Genomic DNA, 16,798 nt, shown 5'->3' with positions numbered 1-16,798 from the left:
CCCTCCAGTTGCACCAAGCCAGAAGCGACATAGGTAGACAAGTTTGTATTTGCCCAACACTCTGTCCCAAAGTTAATGGAACTGACTTCCAGCAAATATAATGCATGCTGACAGTCCAGAGAACTGCCAGGAACTACTTCTGAGGCATATACTCTCCTTATCCCACTTAGAAACAATCTGTCTTCCTCACACCACTTGTAATCTTTAGTATTAGTTCATCTTCGTGATAGGCTACAACGCCTTTTGAAGATTACCAGAAGAAGAAGAAGAAGATATATCGAGGATCATGAAAGTAATCAATTTGTTCTTTTAAATGCGTGTACATGTAACATAGTTTTTTGATATTTAATCTTAAGTCAAGTTCTGACAAAAATATGAGGGATGCTGAACTGGATAGTAAATTGAAGGGGGGGGGGGAATAAAATGGTGTAGTTCAATAGTAATTAAGACTGTATTAATATAATTAATATTAATAATAATAACAATATTAAAAATAGTAAGAATAATGACAATGATCATGATAATAGCAGTAATAATAATGATAATACAGGTAGTAGTAAAAACAACAACAATAATGTCCAATGTAAGATAAAGTACTCATAAAACTCAGTATATACCTGTGCTTTACATAATAAAATAGCATGTTGATATTATTGAATATTTTTTTCTTCAAAATCTACAGTAAATTTTTACAACTGAAAGATTTGAATTCAAGAGACAGCACCCCCCCCCCCCCCATCCATTTGTCATCCTTTTGTTGATGTCATGTTGGATTTAAAAAGACTTTATAGAAACAAAATATGTTCATAAATGAGTTCATAAATGTTAATAAATCAGTTAATACTGCTGAATTCTGTTCTTTTCATTTTCTTATTTTGTGAAATATATGTGACGATGCTGGTGATTATGATGATGTAGGCACTAGGCACTCTGTAATGATAATGCTGTATGACTGAGGTGAGATGGGGGCTGATGCAGTCTTGTGTAGAATTGAGTATGGTGTTCGACCTTTTGATGTTTGTTTATATCTGGCATCAGCGAGATAGATTTAACCATCTTTCCTGATGAGAGAGAAAGCGGAAATGTAACAAGAGAGTGGGCAAGACTAATGTATAAATGCAGTATAAAAAATGGTTTACAATAAAGATGAGGGGGGGCCGGGGGTTAAATAAAGAATAAGTCTATGCCGAAATGATGAAAGCATAGGTAATTGGGGTAATAGAGCCTATGGAAATGTCACTATTAGAAGGGGTCCCTGTATTGAAAATGTTACTGTTGGGCGGGGGGGGGATTTGAAAAAAAATCAGTGGCGACGAATGCAAGAATGAAAAGAACGAGACAAAATTGAAATTTCATTGGGGATGGGGCACAATATGAAGATCATTGAAGTCGAGGTGAGAATGATTCATTAATTGGACACTAAAAATATGAAAATATCACTTGTTAAGTGGGCTAAATGATCAGTGCAATTTGTCTGATTTAAAAAATATTTAAGTTAATAAACGAACAAAAAAAAGAGGTAAAAAATGAATTGAGTGAAATGGGGTCATTATTTTTGCCTTTTAACTGAACTGAATTTAAAAAAATGTACTTTCCATCCTGGTGACAGTGAAGTTTGTGGCCCCAACTAAGGCAACCATTTAAAAGTCCCCCCCCCCCCCCCCCCCCCCCCTCCCCCGCACCTCCCCAACTCTGACCTTTGTTCTACATTTATCCGGCCCAATTAGGATTCTGTCGATATAGTAACGCATGCGCATTGTTTTTTTTTTTCATTGCGATAATATGCTAATAAGTGGAAAAGAGCTCATGAATATTCAAAATTTTAATTTAAATATTTTGCGCGCTGCGCGCAGTCCAAAATCCCCATTTCGCTGGTGCACTAAAAATTTGTCGTCTTCATAGGCTAATACACGATAAGTGGAAGCAGTGTGCACTTTTGACCCTCCAAAATTTCCCCATGGCTAGACGGATGCAGAAGCGGAGTTGAACCCCCCTGTTGGTGGACTAGACTAGCGCCAGCTTTTGTCCATATTTAGATTAATCACTTTTCACATCAGAATTTCGACGGGACCAGCCAAGCATCTCACAAAATACATGTAGATCTCACCCTTCCGCGTATACAACTGTTATTGACGTAGATCTATTCCTTGGTAAGTAAAAACAGTACTTGTGTTTGTAATAATGTACTGATATTAATGAAACTATGTGCTTATTTAGCTGCATTGATGCAATCATGCACGGCTGCGTCGCGTAGTTGAAGAATTAAAGGCCAATGTTGATGTAATGTGCCGCCCAAGTCTCGGCGATCCATCCGCTGACAAGCTGGTAGTGGGCGCTAGCTGAGCTGCGAATGGTCGCAGTCCGTGTCACATATCCTTTACCTTTACCCGAGATTCTGGAAGAATGCTGTGTTCTCAGCAGTCGGGCTTCCAGTTCAATTTCATGTTCTTCCTTCTCGTAGTTGGATGTCTTCATCTCGAATTGCAAACATTTTAAAATCCATATGACCATGATGCATGACAATTGACATGATTGTTGACAATGAAAAACATGATGAAAGGTCAGCACAGCAGTTTTTACGATTTTTATGTTCATTCCAGAAAAAACTTGTTAAAAACATGAATGTCTGGTTGCATGTTGATTATTTTATGATCTAGGCCTAAAGCTTTGTAAATTGTATCAACTATCATGTAGTGGAGACAAAGACATACAAAGTGACGAATGCTGAACACAACGTTGCCAAAAGTTAAGTTAACAATAATTCAGGCCCTTTTGTTTTAAATTTAATTGTCAATGTGAATTTGCCATCATAAAAACCCCTTCACACAAATTGTATTCATGAAAGTTGAAACAATCCTTACTTAGATTTATTGGTGAGTTTAAAATGCACAATGGGATCTTTCAGTTTATTTAATTGTGAGTAACTTCAAAACTCCAACTCTATTAGCCCTTAACAAGGAGACAACGACTTTAGAAATAATTATCATACTTCTTGTTATTTTGATCATTAGAGTGGAAACATTCCAGAAGCAACGACAACGACAATCTATTGACTATTTTAGGGAACCTTGAGGTCAGAAGACTTGTGTTTGTCAGCCGTTTGTTTGCATCATCATCATGGGTCACTTGTTTTCGTCCGAGGCAGTAAACATGGAGGGCAAAGAGGCAACTTTTATCAAAGGTAAGATCATCAAATACCGGTGTTTGAGTTTAATTTAAAGCTAATCTTGAGCTCTGGTATGGATATCGTATTCTGAGAGAAGATCGCTATGATTTATTCTAGAGTCTTTATCCTGCAGTAGATTGGTTGATTTAACCAGTGGAATAAAAACAAACCCACAACAAAATTACTGGGCATCATCTTCGATAAAAACTACATCTCCCATTTGCACTATATGGTGTTTGGCCTACTTTAATACCAGGATTTCTGTATCTTTTTATGCTCATTACTCAGCCACTACTGGTATGCATTTTCTACCAAAATTGTTTGGCACATGTCATTTATTTGTAATCTTGAACATTCAGTCTAAGTTTTGTTGGATTCTGTCAGAGTTTTTTATTTTTATTTACCAGAGCTGAAGTTTATCTTCAAGGGTTCCATACAATTCCACACTGCATGCATGCATGTATATTTTCTTTCTCTACCTTACTGTTATATTCGTCTCCTTTTTTCTTTTCTCTCTGTTTACGGTAATATGTCTTTCTCCTTTCATGGAAACTCTCTCCCCTCCCCCCCCCCCCCCCCTCTCCCACCCATTTCTCTTCCATTTTCTTTTTTTTCTTCACAAGTTACTTGGATTTAGTTTTTTATTATTTTCTTTCTATATCAAATTTGTTCCTACATTTATGTTTCCCTATCTCACTTCTCTTCCTTGTTCATCTCGCATCCCCTCATTCTTTTTTTGTTCATCCATTTTTATCTCTCTCTCCCTCTCTTTCTTTCTAGTTTCTACCAGAATTAGTTATTCTTTATTTTCTCTTCATACTCGTTATCCATTGGTCTATAGACAGTTGAGTTCTAGCTACATGTATAATAATGATAATAATAATAATAATAATAGCCTAATAGTCCACTCCAAATTTTATTAAATTGAAACGGATATTCTTTTTGTCCAATTGATCGTGAGCCCGGCAGCCACTGAGCAGCGCCAGATCGACGTTGCTCTATCCCTTATTGTTGAACGCCAAACAAGTATAGGCCTACCGTACACAATAAGGCTGTGAAGGGTAGTCAAATGCTCGAGTACCCGCACGGTTGACAACTACTCGGGTACGATTTCTCGTACCCGAATATTCGGCCGCAAAAAAAAAAAAAAAAAAAAAAATTTAAATGTCCAGGCCGACGCATACCCGTGCCTGGGTGAGCGGCGGCCGCTGGCATGGTGCCGTCGGTAAAAATGTTTCCCAACTCAAGCACTGTCAAACTCACCACTCAGAAACTGGGACCAAATGTCTGGATTTCTGCTTGGACTTGGAGGAAAATCGATTATTCTGCCATCCTTGGTTTTTAAAACAGCATTGTTCACTGTTATTATTATTATTAAATCGGCGCCTTCAGCTACAACTCAAAGTAAAATTGCATGCGTTTTCGGCGACAGAACTGGGATACTGCTCCAGTGGTATGTATGGTGGTGGCAAAAAAAAAAATTAAAAAAATAAATAAAAAAAATAAAAAAATTAAAAAAATTAAAAAAAAACAAAAAAAACATGGCGTCCGAATACTCGAGTATTCGCTTGTAAACATAGGAGTGTACTCGGGTACCTCATTACACTGTTGTGCACAGCCTTAGTACACAAGATTATTTCTGTAGTTGATTGATTGATACAGTTACAAAATTCATCAAAGGTGTAAATACTGATTTTGAGGGAGGAGCTAGCCAGAAAAAGGGATTGGGGGGGGGGGGGGGGTTGGCTACAGTTCCTCCTCCAGCCATCAAATGTATCAACGATAACCTAAAGTACAAGTAACCTTTTTTATTAAAATATATGAATTTTACATCATGAGTCTAGTCTGAATAACAAGCACTTGTAATTTTTTCAAGTGGCAAAATGTGGTGATACCTTTGTAAGTACAAAAAGAGTCAATTAGTTGTGTACTCACAAGAGTGAGTATTCCTGATTTACCGTCCTGTAAAAACTCTTTGTGTTTGCAGACTGCTTCTGCACTTCCTGGTTGTTTACTGCATAAATGATCATCTAATTCCAATTTATTCTGTGTAGATATTCCTTGTAGTTGGGAAAAGATGACAAGTTCTTGTCATTGTTGTTTTTTATCAAGATTTCAAAATTACAGATAAATTACAAGTCCATTCAAAGCTGACAAGACATATCAACAAACCGACAAACAAAAAATCTAAATGATGTGATATACCATATATTAGGATTAATATAAAACTATTTTACCTGATTTTTTTTTTCTTAACCAGGTATCACACATGATAAATGTGTAGTAGTCTTCTCCAAGACTCACTGCCCATTTTGCCACAAAGTCAAGACAATCTTTGAGGACTTCGGCGCCAACTACGAAGTGGTGGAGATGGATAAACGTTCCGATACGAGTGCAATGCAAGCTGTACTTGGAAAGATGACAGGTGCTTCCACGGTAAGAGTTCAAATTTCCATTCGATGTGGTTTATTAGAAATTATACATACAGTACATGTAGTAGTAGTCCAGGGACTACAGTAATTACACAATGTTTACCATGTAAAAAACTAAAAATGGTCTTTAAAATAGGACCATCAATCACAACAAAAACTTAATTTATAAGAAGTTTTTAAAAGTAATGTACAGTATACAGTACATACAAATTGAAATCACACTTGTATGAAGAGTAAAGAGTAGGTAAAGAGTTTTGGAAACAAAACATTTAATGATGTATTATAAAATAGAAGTAGAATATTAAATATTTGGCTGAAAATTATAATTGTCGTATTGAGGCGCTTCACTAAGGCATGTCTGCATAAATTTGGTTATATTACAAAAATGGCTTATTGACACAACTGTTTGTGATTCATGATCATTTTTGCCATGTAAATAATTCTTGTTTACAAAATGTGACAGTTCCATGTATGTACATGCATGTAGTAGTGACAGTTTTGGGTTTGACGATGCTGTATATTTAAAGGGGAAGTCCACCCTGAAATTAAGTTAGTTTTAATAGGAGTAGAAAAATGAGAGAAACAAGTCAGTGAAAGTTTGAGCAAATTCCGATTAAAAATAAGGAAGTTAGGATTTTTGAAGTTGTGATCAATCAAACACAAATTGGCGACTCTATGACGTATCATGCGAGCTCAACTTCCATTTGCTCAGTACTAAAAAAATCTAAAATTTTCATTTTCCCTCAAGAAAAATTTCAACCATACATGCACCCTAAATATAATAATTGCAAATATGTTTCTATACTCCCCCTGCAAGGAACAAATATATATTCCGTCATCAATAACGAAGAAAACATGATTTTATGGAATATTATGCACAAAGCAAATTATGAAGGAGAGCTCGTATAATAAGTCACGGAGTTGCCAATTTGTATTTGATTGATCACAACTTCAATAATTCATAACTTTCTTATTTTCATTCAGAATTTGCTCAAACTTTCACTCACCTGATTTTCTTATTATTCTGCCTCTATCGAAACAAACTTATTTTGGGGGTGGACTTTCCCTTTAAAGAGGAATTGAAAGCTACCTAACAAAGTGAATGATTAACAGGTAATAATTCCAAAACTTTTTGAGATATATACTGTACATACAGTACAGCAGGTATTAAATTTCATGAGCTTGTTAATTGTGAGATGCTCAAATTCTTTCACTTATTGCCGAGAAGGAGTGGGGAGGGGGAGGGGGGGGGGAGTGGGAATCTGCCCCCTTTGGTTGAGAAGGCACAGAAATAACCCAGCCCCTTTAATACCATCAAAGTTGTATTTCCCTATTTAGAGTCCTACTCTATGATGACACTGTTTATAACATTACAAAACTTCAAGTGTGTGAGAGAGCATTTGTATTCATAAGTATAGTAATTGTATATGCATGGGTATATTATTTACATACCAGTATGTATGTGAGTGGGACTACAATTAAGTAATTATATACATGTAGGTATAGCTTGATTGTTTTAAAGGTAATTATCCTCAACAGGATGGGTGATCTTTGATCAAGACAATTGTTTCTGGTTTTATCCTCTTAGCACGGTTGGAAACATAGTTAATGAACAGGATTTTTCATGTTTTTTGTGCAAATACATCGTCGCTGTTTTCACGAAGTGACGGTAGTGAAAACAAATTGCATTCACTTTGCGTTACGATTTTCCTCACTATACCGTCACTTCGTGAAAACAAGGACGACATGTCTGTGGGGTAAAAGGGCAATCCAACCCTGAAGTTCATTTGTATGAAAGCAGACAAATTATGTGAACAGAATGACAAAAGTTTGAAATATTTCGGATCAATAATACAACAAAATCACTAATTTTTGAAGTATGAAATCACTAAGTCTACAGTATGAGAATCTCAAATTGGCAGTTTGGTCAGTTCATTGTGAAGTACGTAGTCGTGGATAATTCCCATTTGTCGTGAACAAACTACAAAAATATAATAAATTCATGTTTTCTCCTAAGTACCTTCTCCGTTGGGGCACTACTCAAAATATATTATGGATAGAAAATTATCATAGGTCCTCTAATAAAGGTAATACAAAGCTTTGGGAAATTTTGAAAATTGGGTGGATAGTGATTCTTCACAATTTTGATATATTTGGATGCCCCTTTGGATGTATCATAAGTACGGTACTAGAAAATTTAGCCCCTAAAACACTTTTGCAAAATTGAATATAAAAATTTACTGGTGCTCCCGGTAAATTTTGATGAATTTCAAATAGCGCCTACATGTACAACAGTAGCTGCGACCATGAAAATCTCAGAATATGTAGCTGTGATATATAATTTCCAAACGGGAAGAGATAATCTGTCAATTTTAGTCAAGAAACATTTTTTTATAGCTTAATTAATATCTTGACCTTGAGAGGGAGCTATACAACATAAAGAGTTTATTATTTACAATTTCATACCTTTAGACTCGATTTCAATCGTAACAACGATCACTGAATATTGTAGGATCGCATATGCTTCCAATATGTTCACTTGAACAAAAATTCATGACCATATACCAAAACTTTGTATTACCTTTAAAGAGAATAGACCTAGCTTCCTGAGTCATATTTCCTTTTAGGTTGGATTTACCTTTAATGTTTCGGATGTCACAAAGGGATTAACATTGTAGGTATTAATAATACAGTAATGCTCTGTAGTCTTTACTTGTAGTCATAAACCATTCTAATGTCTTGAAATTTGTTTTTTATTAAAGATTTTTTATTTTTTATCTTGTTGCAGTGGTCTATTCTGCAGTTAAATATAAATTTAGAGTTTTATTTTTACAATTGCATCATTAAAAAAGCTGTTAGGAAGCTATTGGGAAAAGAGTGATTATAGTGTAGCACAATTCAATATTGATGTATGTTGTGAAGTTTTGGAATCATCAAAATGATATGTACAGTATACATGGGACTACACAAACATGTGACATGTAAATTTGGTCCAAATATTCAATAATTATTTCTTATAAATTTATCCTTCGAAAGTGAAGGCATTTTAAGCTATCCTTTTTCAAGCGACAATACCAAAGGGAAAAATTTAATATTTCTTTTTGGGGGGCTACTTTTCCAGCTTGCCTGCATGAAAATAATTCTAAAATTTGTTTTGCATTGAACTCCGATTCTATGCAAATTTACAGGGCTTTTTTTCTGATTTTCAGGGGGCTCTTTGGGGCATTTCGGGGGCTATTTTGCCCGAGCCAACGTGTATTTTTTCACTGGACTATTTTATATGATATTCTTACACACTATTAAAAGGGTGAATAAGTTCACAGATTATTTCTCCACCTTTCTTAGATTTCGACCTTATCTTGAAGTCAAGCTTGTTTTCTGATCAGTCCTCTGTCATTTTTGTCCCCAGGTTCCGCGAGTATTCATCCAGGGCAAATGTGTAGGCGGTTACGACGACACCAAGAGACTACAGGACTCGGGCCGTCTAGAAGAGATGCTACGGGATTGTAACGCCATAGAGTAACGCTGCCGCTGAATACCATCCACTGGCCGTTCAGGGTTTAGCGCTTATGAGTGAAGATTGGGATGTTCGGTCGTTGGAATACAACAGTAATGGCCTTGGATACAGCATCGCAAAATTGTTTGTGGAATTTCTTTATTTCTTTCCTCAGTAAAACACTCCATTGCTACTAAGAGGTGCAAGGTATTGTATGAATATGAAGCCCATCTATTTAAAAACAAAATGAAAAAGGCTGATGTTAGTGGCATATCAACAAAAAGTGTATCTTATACCTTATTTGTACAGGTATATTTCATTGCCTTCAAAAAGTTAAAGATATATTTTCTCTACTTGTATCGGTGGAAAGGTATAGTCAGCTAGTTGCTATATTTGTTCAAGCATTACTTGTTCATTATACATAGACATCAAACATGCAGTATCAGAGTCAAATCTGTGTTGAATAGTGGCCACCTCTTTATAAAGGCCACCTGTCATTACTGGCCTTGCATTTTGTCTCCAATGAGAGAGGAATGTGTGTTGAAGAACCTGTCTATAAAGACCACCTGTCTACAGTGGCAACCTTTCTTTTTCCCTTGGATTGCCTTAATATACAGGTTTGACAGTATGTACATGTATATGACGAGTTTAATTCCAAAAGGAGCTAAATCCATTTTTGTAACTTCAGAGAAAAAAGAAACTTTTGACCAGATTGTGTACAGGCATTTATGGAAAGGTGATATTAGAAGGTGCATTCTTTCATAATTGCTCCCAAAATTTAGGTAAATAATTTTGTTGAAAGATGGGTACTTCTGATATCAATAACTCAATTTTCATCGAAAGTGGATTTAGCTCCTTTTGGAATTTAGCTCTTTATATGTATGTACAAACACATTGAATGACCAAGTGATAGACTTATTTCACCTGTCATCAAAGGAAATATTCTCAAATGGAAATGGGATGTGCCCTTGCGTTATTCCACGCATTCAAGTCCATTCAATTTTATTATCCATCATTTTACCACATGGCCATATGTATCAGTAAATTTAATTTGAAATCATCTTTCTATCCATAGTTGCATATTTATTCACGTAATATATCTTTTAAAGCAATGCATGTAAAGTATACATGTGCTCAATTGTGTTACAAACAGTTTAAACTGAATTATTCATACCCTCACATGTACCAAGTTTTGTAATGCTTGATTATGTGAAAGTTGATTTATCCTGATTTATGTTGAGAATGTGACATAATAAACCTTACATGTACATCTAGAATTATTCAACAAAAATCTTAATTCAACCAGTCCATCTGTTGTTCTTGAGTTATGAAAAAACACAGGCACCATCAGATTTACAAGGTGTATTGATAATTTAGTTTTTAGCTGGTGCACATGTACATACATGTATGTTAAATAATGTTTATGTGTTTATTACTATATTGACTTGATTACTACAACTTTATTTTGAAATAATAAAATAGATTTCACAGGTTTATGTTTCTGAATTGCAGATACTTTATCGTACACTGTAGTTCTTTCTGAAATACTAATTCTTGGATTATGTAGAAACTTGTGTTTTGCTAATTGTTTCTCCTGATTTCTTGCCATTTCTTTCTTTCTTTCCCTCCTCCATTCAAAACACGTATAAGTCATGCTTATATTTCCGCGAGTTCTAAAATTCGCGCTTGCCAATCTTAGCGCAAAATCCACGGAAATTAATGTACTGCAATTATTTTTACTTTAAGAGTACATACTGTAAACGTATAGGCCCATATATTTTAATCGGTTGTTGCATCCATTGTTTTTAGTAACATGCCTCTGCCATCTAACCTTCGTTGGCCTTGGCCCTTGTCATACAGCTGGCATTGGCTCATAAAAAAATATATCATTGCTCCCATTTGGTTGTAACCTTAGTTAGCCTTGCAATACAGCTGGCAATGGCTCATAAAAATGTATAGCCTGGCTCCCAATTTTGGCAAAAACCGTTGCCTTTATGAGAGTAAGGGCGCGTTCATGCTTGATTTTGACGGCCAGAATCAGGCATCTGTTACGCGTTTAGTTTAAAACACGATTGCGTTCATGCTCACTTTTGTAGAATCACCGAAAAACGGCGATCACGATCGCCGATCGTAAACTCACAAAAAGATGCGTTTACAATTTGTAAACGCGTTTAAATGGGGTCAACGCACTGACCTCCAGTGGGTCTACGTAGCATGCACAGTGAAGGTTTGCGAATCCAGCTGGAAGACCAATTAAGGCCACACACGGAGAATTGCCTGGGGGAGCCAGAGAAGTAAGCATGAACAGTACATCGTGGAACTGCGATCACGATGAGCGTTTACGATGAGCGTTTCAGATCGCTCATTCTGCCTTCAAAATTTAAGCATGAACGCAGCTTAATATCAGGACAGATAGACTTCACAATCCTAATGTCAATCAAATCTCTGGTTTTATCTCTGAAAACCACACTAATCACATGCCTTGCCAAACAGATGTCACATGTTACATGACTTCCTTCAAAGGCATTATATACCACATGCATAAACAGCAGACATGGGCAAACAAGTAGCTGGTACTCTCGATGATTTCCAGATGATTTACAAAAATATATATTTAAAGGGATGACTACCGTATATGCCGTCAATTTTCTTTCTATCCCTTGTGAATAGGCCGGTTTACTCAAATATTCAAATTGTATGCCTACTTTTTAAACAAAGTTTGTTCTTGACACCCCAAATCTTGCTCGAGGCTTGCCCGACATAGCAACAAGTAATGTATGCAGACTGGATTCCAAGTGTAACTCTACACCAAGTCCCCAGGAAAGAAACATGCATGAATTTGAATGTTATTTAAACCGGTCTAGTACTTCATGCAGGTGACTTTATAGAATCATGTGTTTACATCCACAAGTTTGTCTTTTTTTTGCAGTTATGTATTAAACTTTCTCATGGTCTATTTCTGTCAGTAAGTTAAAGTTAACCTATGTTGTTATTTATGATATATAGATATGTTTATCAAATGATTTTTGCCAGTACGTGTACGTTTGGGGTTTACCATAAATTTGAATGTAAATATTTGTGTTCAAGTTACAGATCTTTAATGGAATTGTTTTTGTTTGAATTCATACTTGGTAAACAATTAATAATAAATGGCATTAAAGAGGAATTTCTGTGTTTGTGCACGTTGATAATATGTTTATATGGGATAGTATTACCATGTTAATATTTCATTCAGTGATAATCTGTTTATATGGGATAGTATTACTATGTTAATATTTCATTTACAGTGATAATGTTTATATGGGATAATATTACTATGTTAATATTTCATTCACAGTGATAATATTTTTATGTGGGATAATATTACCATGTTTTTATTTCAATCAAAATGTTATCAACAATGTATTAACATTTCTGTCATAAATGGCATTGAATTGAGTGGATTTATATGTTTATATTAATACTGTGAGTGTGTTATTGGATACAATGTTATGATATATTTGCAATAAATACCTGGAGGTACTAATCACGGTATTCACTCGTTATCATTGCATTTGTATGTTCTTGTGTGTAGACTTTTGGTCCTACAATGGCTCAGTGGTAGAGCAGTGGTCTCGTAACCGGGAGGTTCCAGGTTCAAAATCAAGTTGATGTTCTAGTGCCCTTTGGTAAAGGCATCAATCCTCATTCCCAAGTCCCCTCAGAGAGGACTTAAAGCTGTCAGTCCCCTGGTTGCCTACTTACAAGCATATATACACAGTTGGGTAAAATGAACAAACCGACCGACAATGCAACAATGTACATACATATTGAGGGGAAGTCCACTATGATGTTAATTTTCAACAAAAGCAGAAGCTAAATCAGAATAAACAGATAATAGACGGTTTACTGGGAAATCTGAGGAAGAGAAGGAAGTAATAAGCAGGGCTCTCACTGAACTTTGTTTCTTGGTTGCCAGCCGGGCATCCTATACATTTTTTTAGGTTGTCACAGTGAATAGGTTTAAAGAGGTTTGTGTAATGCGTATATCTACAAGGGTGAATGTAAATATTGCGTTGCTGAGGAGAGCTGTGTGCACTGCTTGTCTACAATTGATATAGGCAAGACATATAACAAAACATATATGCGCAAGGGCTTATAAAGCATTAAAAAATGTTGTTGATCAAACCCAAATGGTGACTCAGTTTGTTTTCAATAAAAGCAGAAGATAAAATAAAAGAAACAGATAATAGATGGTTTACTGGAAAATCTAAAAAAAAGAAGGAAGTAATAAAGCACAAAAATATGTTGTTGATCAAACACAAGTTGGTGACTCAGTGTGCACCTCTCCCATTCACTCTATATATAGAGAAAAAATACCTCATATATTCTCTGAAGAAAAGAGATTATAAATTCCACTCAGCATTGCCAAGTTGAAGATTAATGCTCTTGTGTGGATGGGTTTTTTCTCTTTTTTTTCATTTACATACATGTAACGTTGTTCTTATTTTGGAATGTGACAATGTATTGCAATAGAAATGAACTGATCGAAATTTTCCCTAAATTTCTGTTCATGCATTACAGTTGGATGTGAATTTGAATTTTATTAGTAAACTTAATTTATTCATATACATGTACATTTGTTTCACAATACATAAATAAAACAATTATATAAACAAGAAAATCCACAAGTGGTATAGTTTCACAAGTAATCACTAATTAACAATAAACAATGTAGCTTGTTTATACAGTGGTAAGTGATATCATTACAAAATAGTTATTTGACACGTACCAGCCTATGTTTGACAATAAAGATACATAACAAATGGGAAAGATAATTTCAAAATTGATGTTCTATTGATATAATTATGTTCATTTTTTTAATTTTTTTAATTTTTTTAAAATGTGTAATTCTTTGTATTCTGGATCAAAAGACACTGCCACAACATCACTGAAAGAGAACCTCAAATTTCCTTACAAATAAATGTATTGTACAGTCAAAGTGTATCAGGGCTATTGTACATGTAATTTTTTTTATCCCCTATAGTTGGCCTTCAGATGTGATAGCTTGTGATTTATTTTAAGCCCCGATTGTCAAGAGTTTGTGAAGGTATCAAATGCCCTTGATATGTATATAGGATTGAAGCAGAGCACAGTTATAAACATGTTATATATGCATGCCTGAAACACAATAGGCATTATGTGGTTTCCTTTTGTGATCACACTATTGGATCTCTTTCTCTCACTGTCTCTCACTCACCCTCCCTCTCTGCCTACATAATATCCCTCTCTCTCTGCCCCACCCCCTTCTCACTCTCTCTCCCTCTATGTTTCTCTGTCCCCCTTCTCTCTGCATGTCTCTCTCTCTCTCTTGTTCTCTCTCCTCTTACCCTCATTCTGTTACTTTCATTTTAACCTCTCTCTTTTCCTGTCTCTCTTATCCCTTTATTTTCTCTTCATCGCTATATATCTGATCATATTTCTCTCCTCTCCTACATGTACATATGCTTGCTACCCTGATATACCCGCCCCTCCCTCTCTCTTCCCTACTCCTATGTGACCCATTATGAACCCCTCAGATCAACTGTTTTTCTGTTAATTTTTTTCCTTGCTATCCAAGCTTAAAATGTATATCTCTCTTTCTCTCTCTCTCTCCTCTTCTAGCTACATGCTACTCTCATACCCTCTTTCTCTCTCTCTCTCTCTCCATCCCTCTCTCTTCCCCTCTCTCTTTCCCTCACTCCCTCTCTTTCTCTCTCTCTCTCCTCTTCTAGCTACATGCTACTCTCATACCCTCTCTCTCTCTCTCTACCTCTCTCTTTCCTCCCCCCTCTCTCTCTCTCTCTCTCTCCTGTTCTAGCTACTCGCTACTCTCATACCCCCTCCCCCTCTCTCTTTCCCTCCCTCTCTCTCTCTCTCTCTCTCTCTCCTCTTCTAGCTACTCGCTACTCTCATACCCCCTCCCCCTCTCCCTCCCTCCCTCCCTCCCTTTCCATTCCGAGACATCAATCATCACTCATCACACATTTCAATCTACAAGTAATCATACATTTTATTGTCTGATGTTTACAATCATTTCTCTCTTTTTTTGTTGTTGTTTATACAGATCTGCAATATACATGTACATTTACAAATAGCAGGCTGTATACCAAACAGGTCTAATTAATAATTAATACATTTTTTTACATTGTCATACGTTGTATATTTCCTCCTGTATGTTCCCTTACCATTTTTTTTTTGTCTTTCTTTTTATAATAAAACATACAGGATATATTTCCATTTACAAACAAATAGCGATAATAATCTATGCCCTAGATACGTACAGTAAACAACTAAATTAGTCATACCCTTACCAAGTTTTGTTATTTTGTTAAGTAGGCGAGAAATTGATTTGTCTTGAGTTATGTTTCTTGAGAATGCGACCTATTAAAGCTTTTAAGACATCTAAAGGTAATTAAACAAAGACCCTGATTCAACCGGTCCATCTTTCATTCTTGAGTTACGAAGAACACATGAAAACACCAAATTTGCAAAGGGGTATGAATAATTCAATTATTAACTGTATGTCTTTTAACATGGAATGAAGTATAGACCAAATTATACACAAAGGAAGAAAAAAATGGATACTATGCAATCTATAACATATATCTAGGAAGTTACATTTCTTCAATAAAAGATAAATGCATGTCAAATGTTGCCTTGGTTACTGAATTTAATCGCGACTAGCAAACCTCATATTTTGTAATGGCAATACTATATGCATGTGTATGTACATGTAAGCAAAGTCTATTTGGGCAAAGGTAGAAATGTGGAATTTCGCGAACTAAGCAAAGGAATCAAGCATTTCCTACGAATGAGATTTCTGTTACATTTTATGTGCACAGGTCGTCTTTTTAGGGGAGATGGAATGGCATACAATTATAAGAAAACTTAAGTTAATAGCCCTTCCACAGAAGAAAACTTGTTAAGTTAATAGCCCTTCCACAGATAACATAATACAATGGCTTTGAACGACCTTGTAAGGCCGTTTCTCAGAGTTGTTCTGTTCAAACCATAGTGCGCATAATAATAATAATAGTAGTCACATTTGTATGGCACTTTAACTTTTCATCTAGTTCTGGTCATAGTTCAAATATGAGGGAATTTGAATATGAACCTAGTGCAGAGGACATTTGTACTACACATTTTTCCTCATGAAAAAATAAAAGGATGAGAAAGAAAGATTTTGTTTTCTCTTAAAGGCCCACTGTACTACTTGTAGCTACTTGCGCCCTCTATATAACAAACAATGCCTTATCGGTGACCATTGGTCCCCCATAATCCTCTTTTTCTTATGTTAACTGAGAGCTGAGTTGATGAGATAACCACCTGTCCAGTGACCTTGCAGGGCGGTGTAATCCCTCCTGTAAACTATGGCAGATAAGCTTTAATAGTGCAAACACCTGTGGGAAGCTGGAGGGAGGGGATAAGGAGAGGGGGGGGGGGGGGAAGGGGGGTAAATAAAACTATGCAGTGAACTATATGTTCTTTTATATACTTCACCGAAATGCACATTAACACATACATGGGACAACAACCCAAAATTATAAATCTAAATTTCAACATGTGACGCAAGCGGAAACAAACCTGTATGAAAAAGTGAGAACAACCTGGTTAACTGTACACAAAAAGATAGAATAAGTCTTAAAAACCACACTATACATAGCTCATGGAGTTATTATTGTA

The 16,798-nt window shown here is 35.7% G+C and overlaps 1 protein-coding gene across 1 annotated transcript; it reads left to right on the top strand.

Annotated features, from left to right (window-relative positions):
• The first annotated feature begins 2,993 nt into the window (after nt 1–2,993).
• Nucleotides 2,994–9,236, top strand: LOC583915 (glutaredoxin). The gene is made up of 3 exons (XM_011676057.2): nt 2,994–3,181; nt 5,427–5,602; nt 9,008–9,236. The coding sequence occupies exons 1-3, from the start codon at nt 3,118–3,120 to the stop codon at nt 9,119–9,121; spliced, it is 354 nt and encodes a 117-aa protein (XP_011674359.2). The 5' UTR covers nt 2,994–3,117; the 3' UTR covers nt 9,122–9,236.
• Nucleotides 9,237–16,798: the final 7,562 nt, after the last annotated feature.

Source organism: Strongylocentrotus purpuratus, unplaced genomic scaffold (assembly GCF_000002235.5).
Source record: "Strongylocentrotus purpuratus isolate Spur 01 unplaced genomic scaffold, Spur_5.0 spur5_scaffold_20, whole genome shotgun sequence".
Lineage (NCBI taxonomy): Eukaryota > Metazoa > Echinodermata > Echinoidea > Camarodonta > Strongylocentrotidae > Strongylocentrotus > Strongylocentrotus purpuratus.
This window is presented reverse-complemented; position numbering and strand designations above follow the sequence as displayed.

What these genes read in the sequence shown, in the direction of transcription:
- LOC583915 (XM_011676057.2), top strand. Translation starts at nt 3,118, where the DNA reads ATGGGTCACTTGTTTTCGTCCGAGGCAGTAAACATGGAGGGCAAAGAG. An exon ending in AGAGGCAACTTTTATCAAAG is followed by an intron (nt 3,182 to 5,426) that starts GTAAGATCATCA and finishes TTTCTTAACCAG; the next exon opens with GTATCACACATGATAAATGT. An exon ending in AGATGACAGGTGCTTCCACG is followed by an intron (nt 5,603 to 9,007) that starts GTAAGAGTTCAA and finishes TTTTGTCCCCAG; the next exon opens with GTTCCGCGAGTATTCATCCA.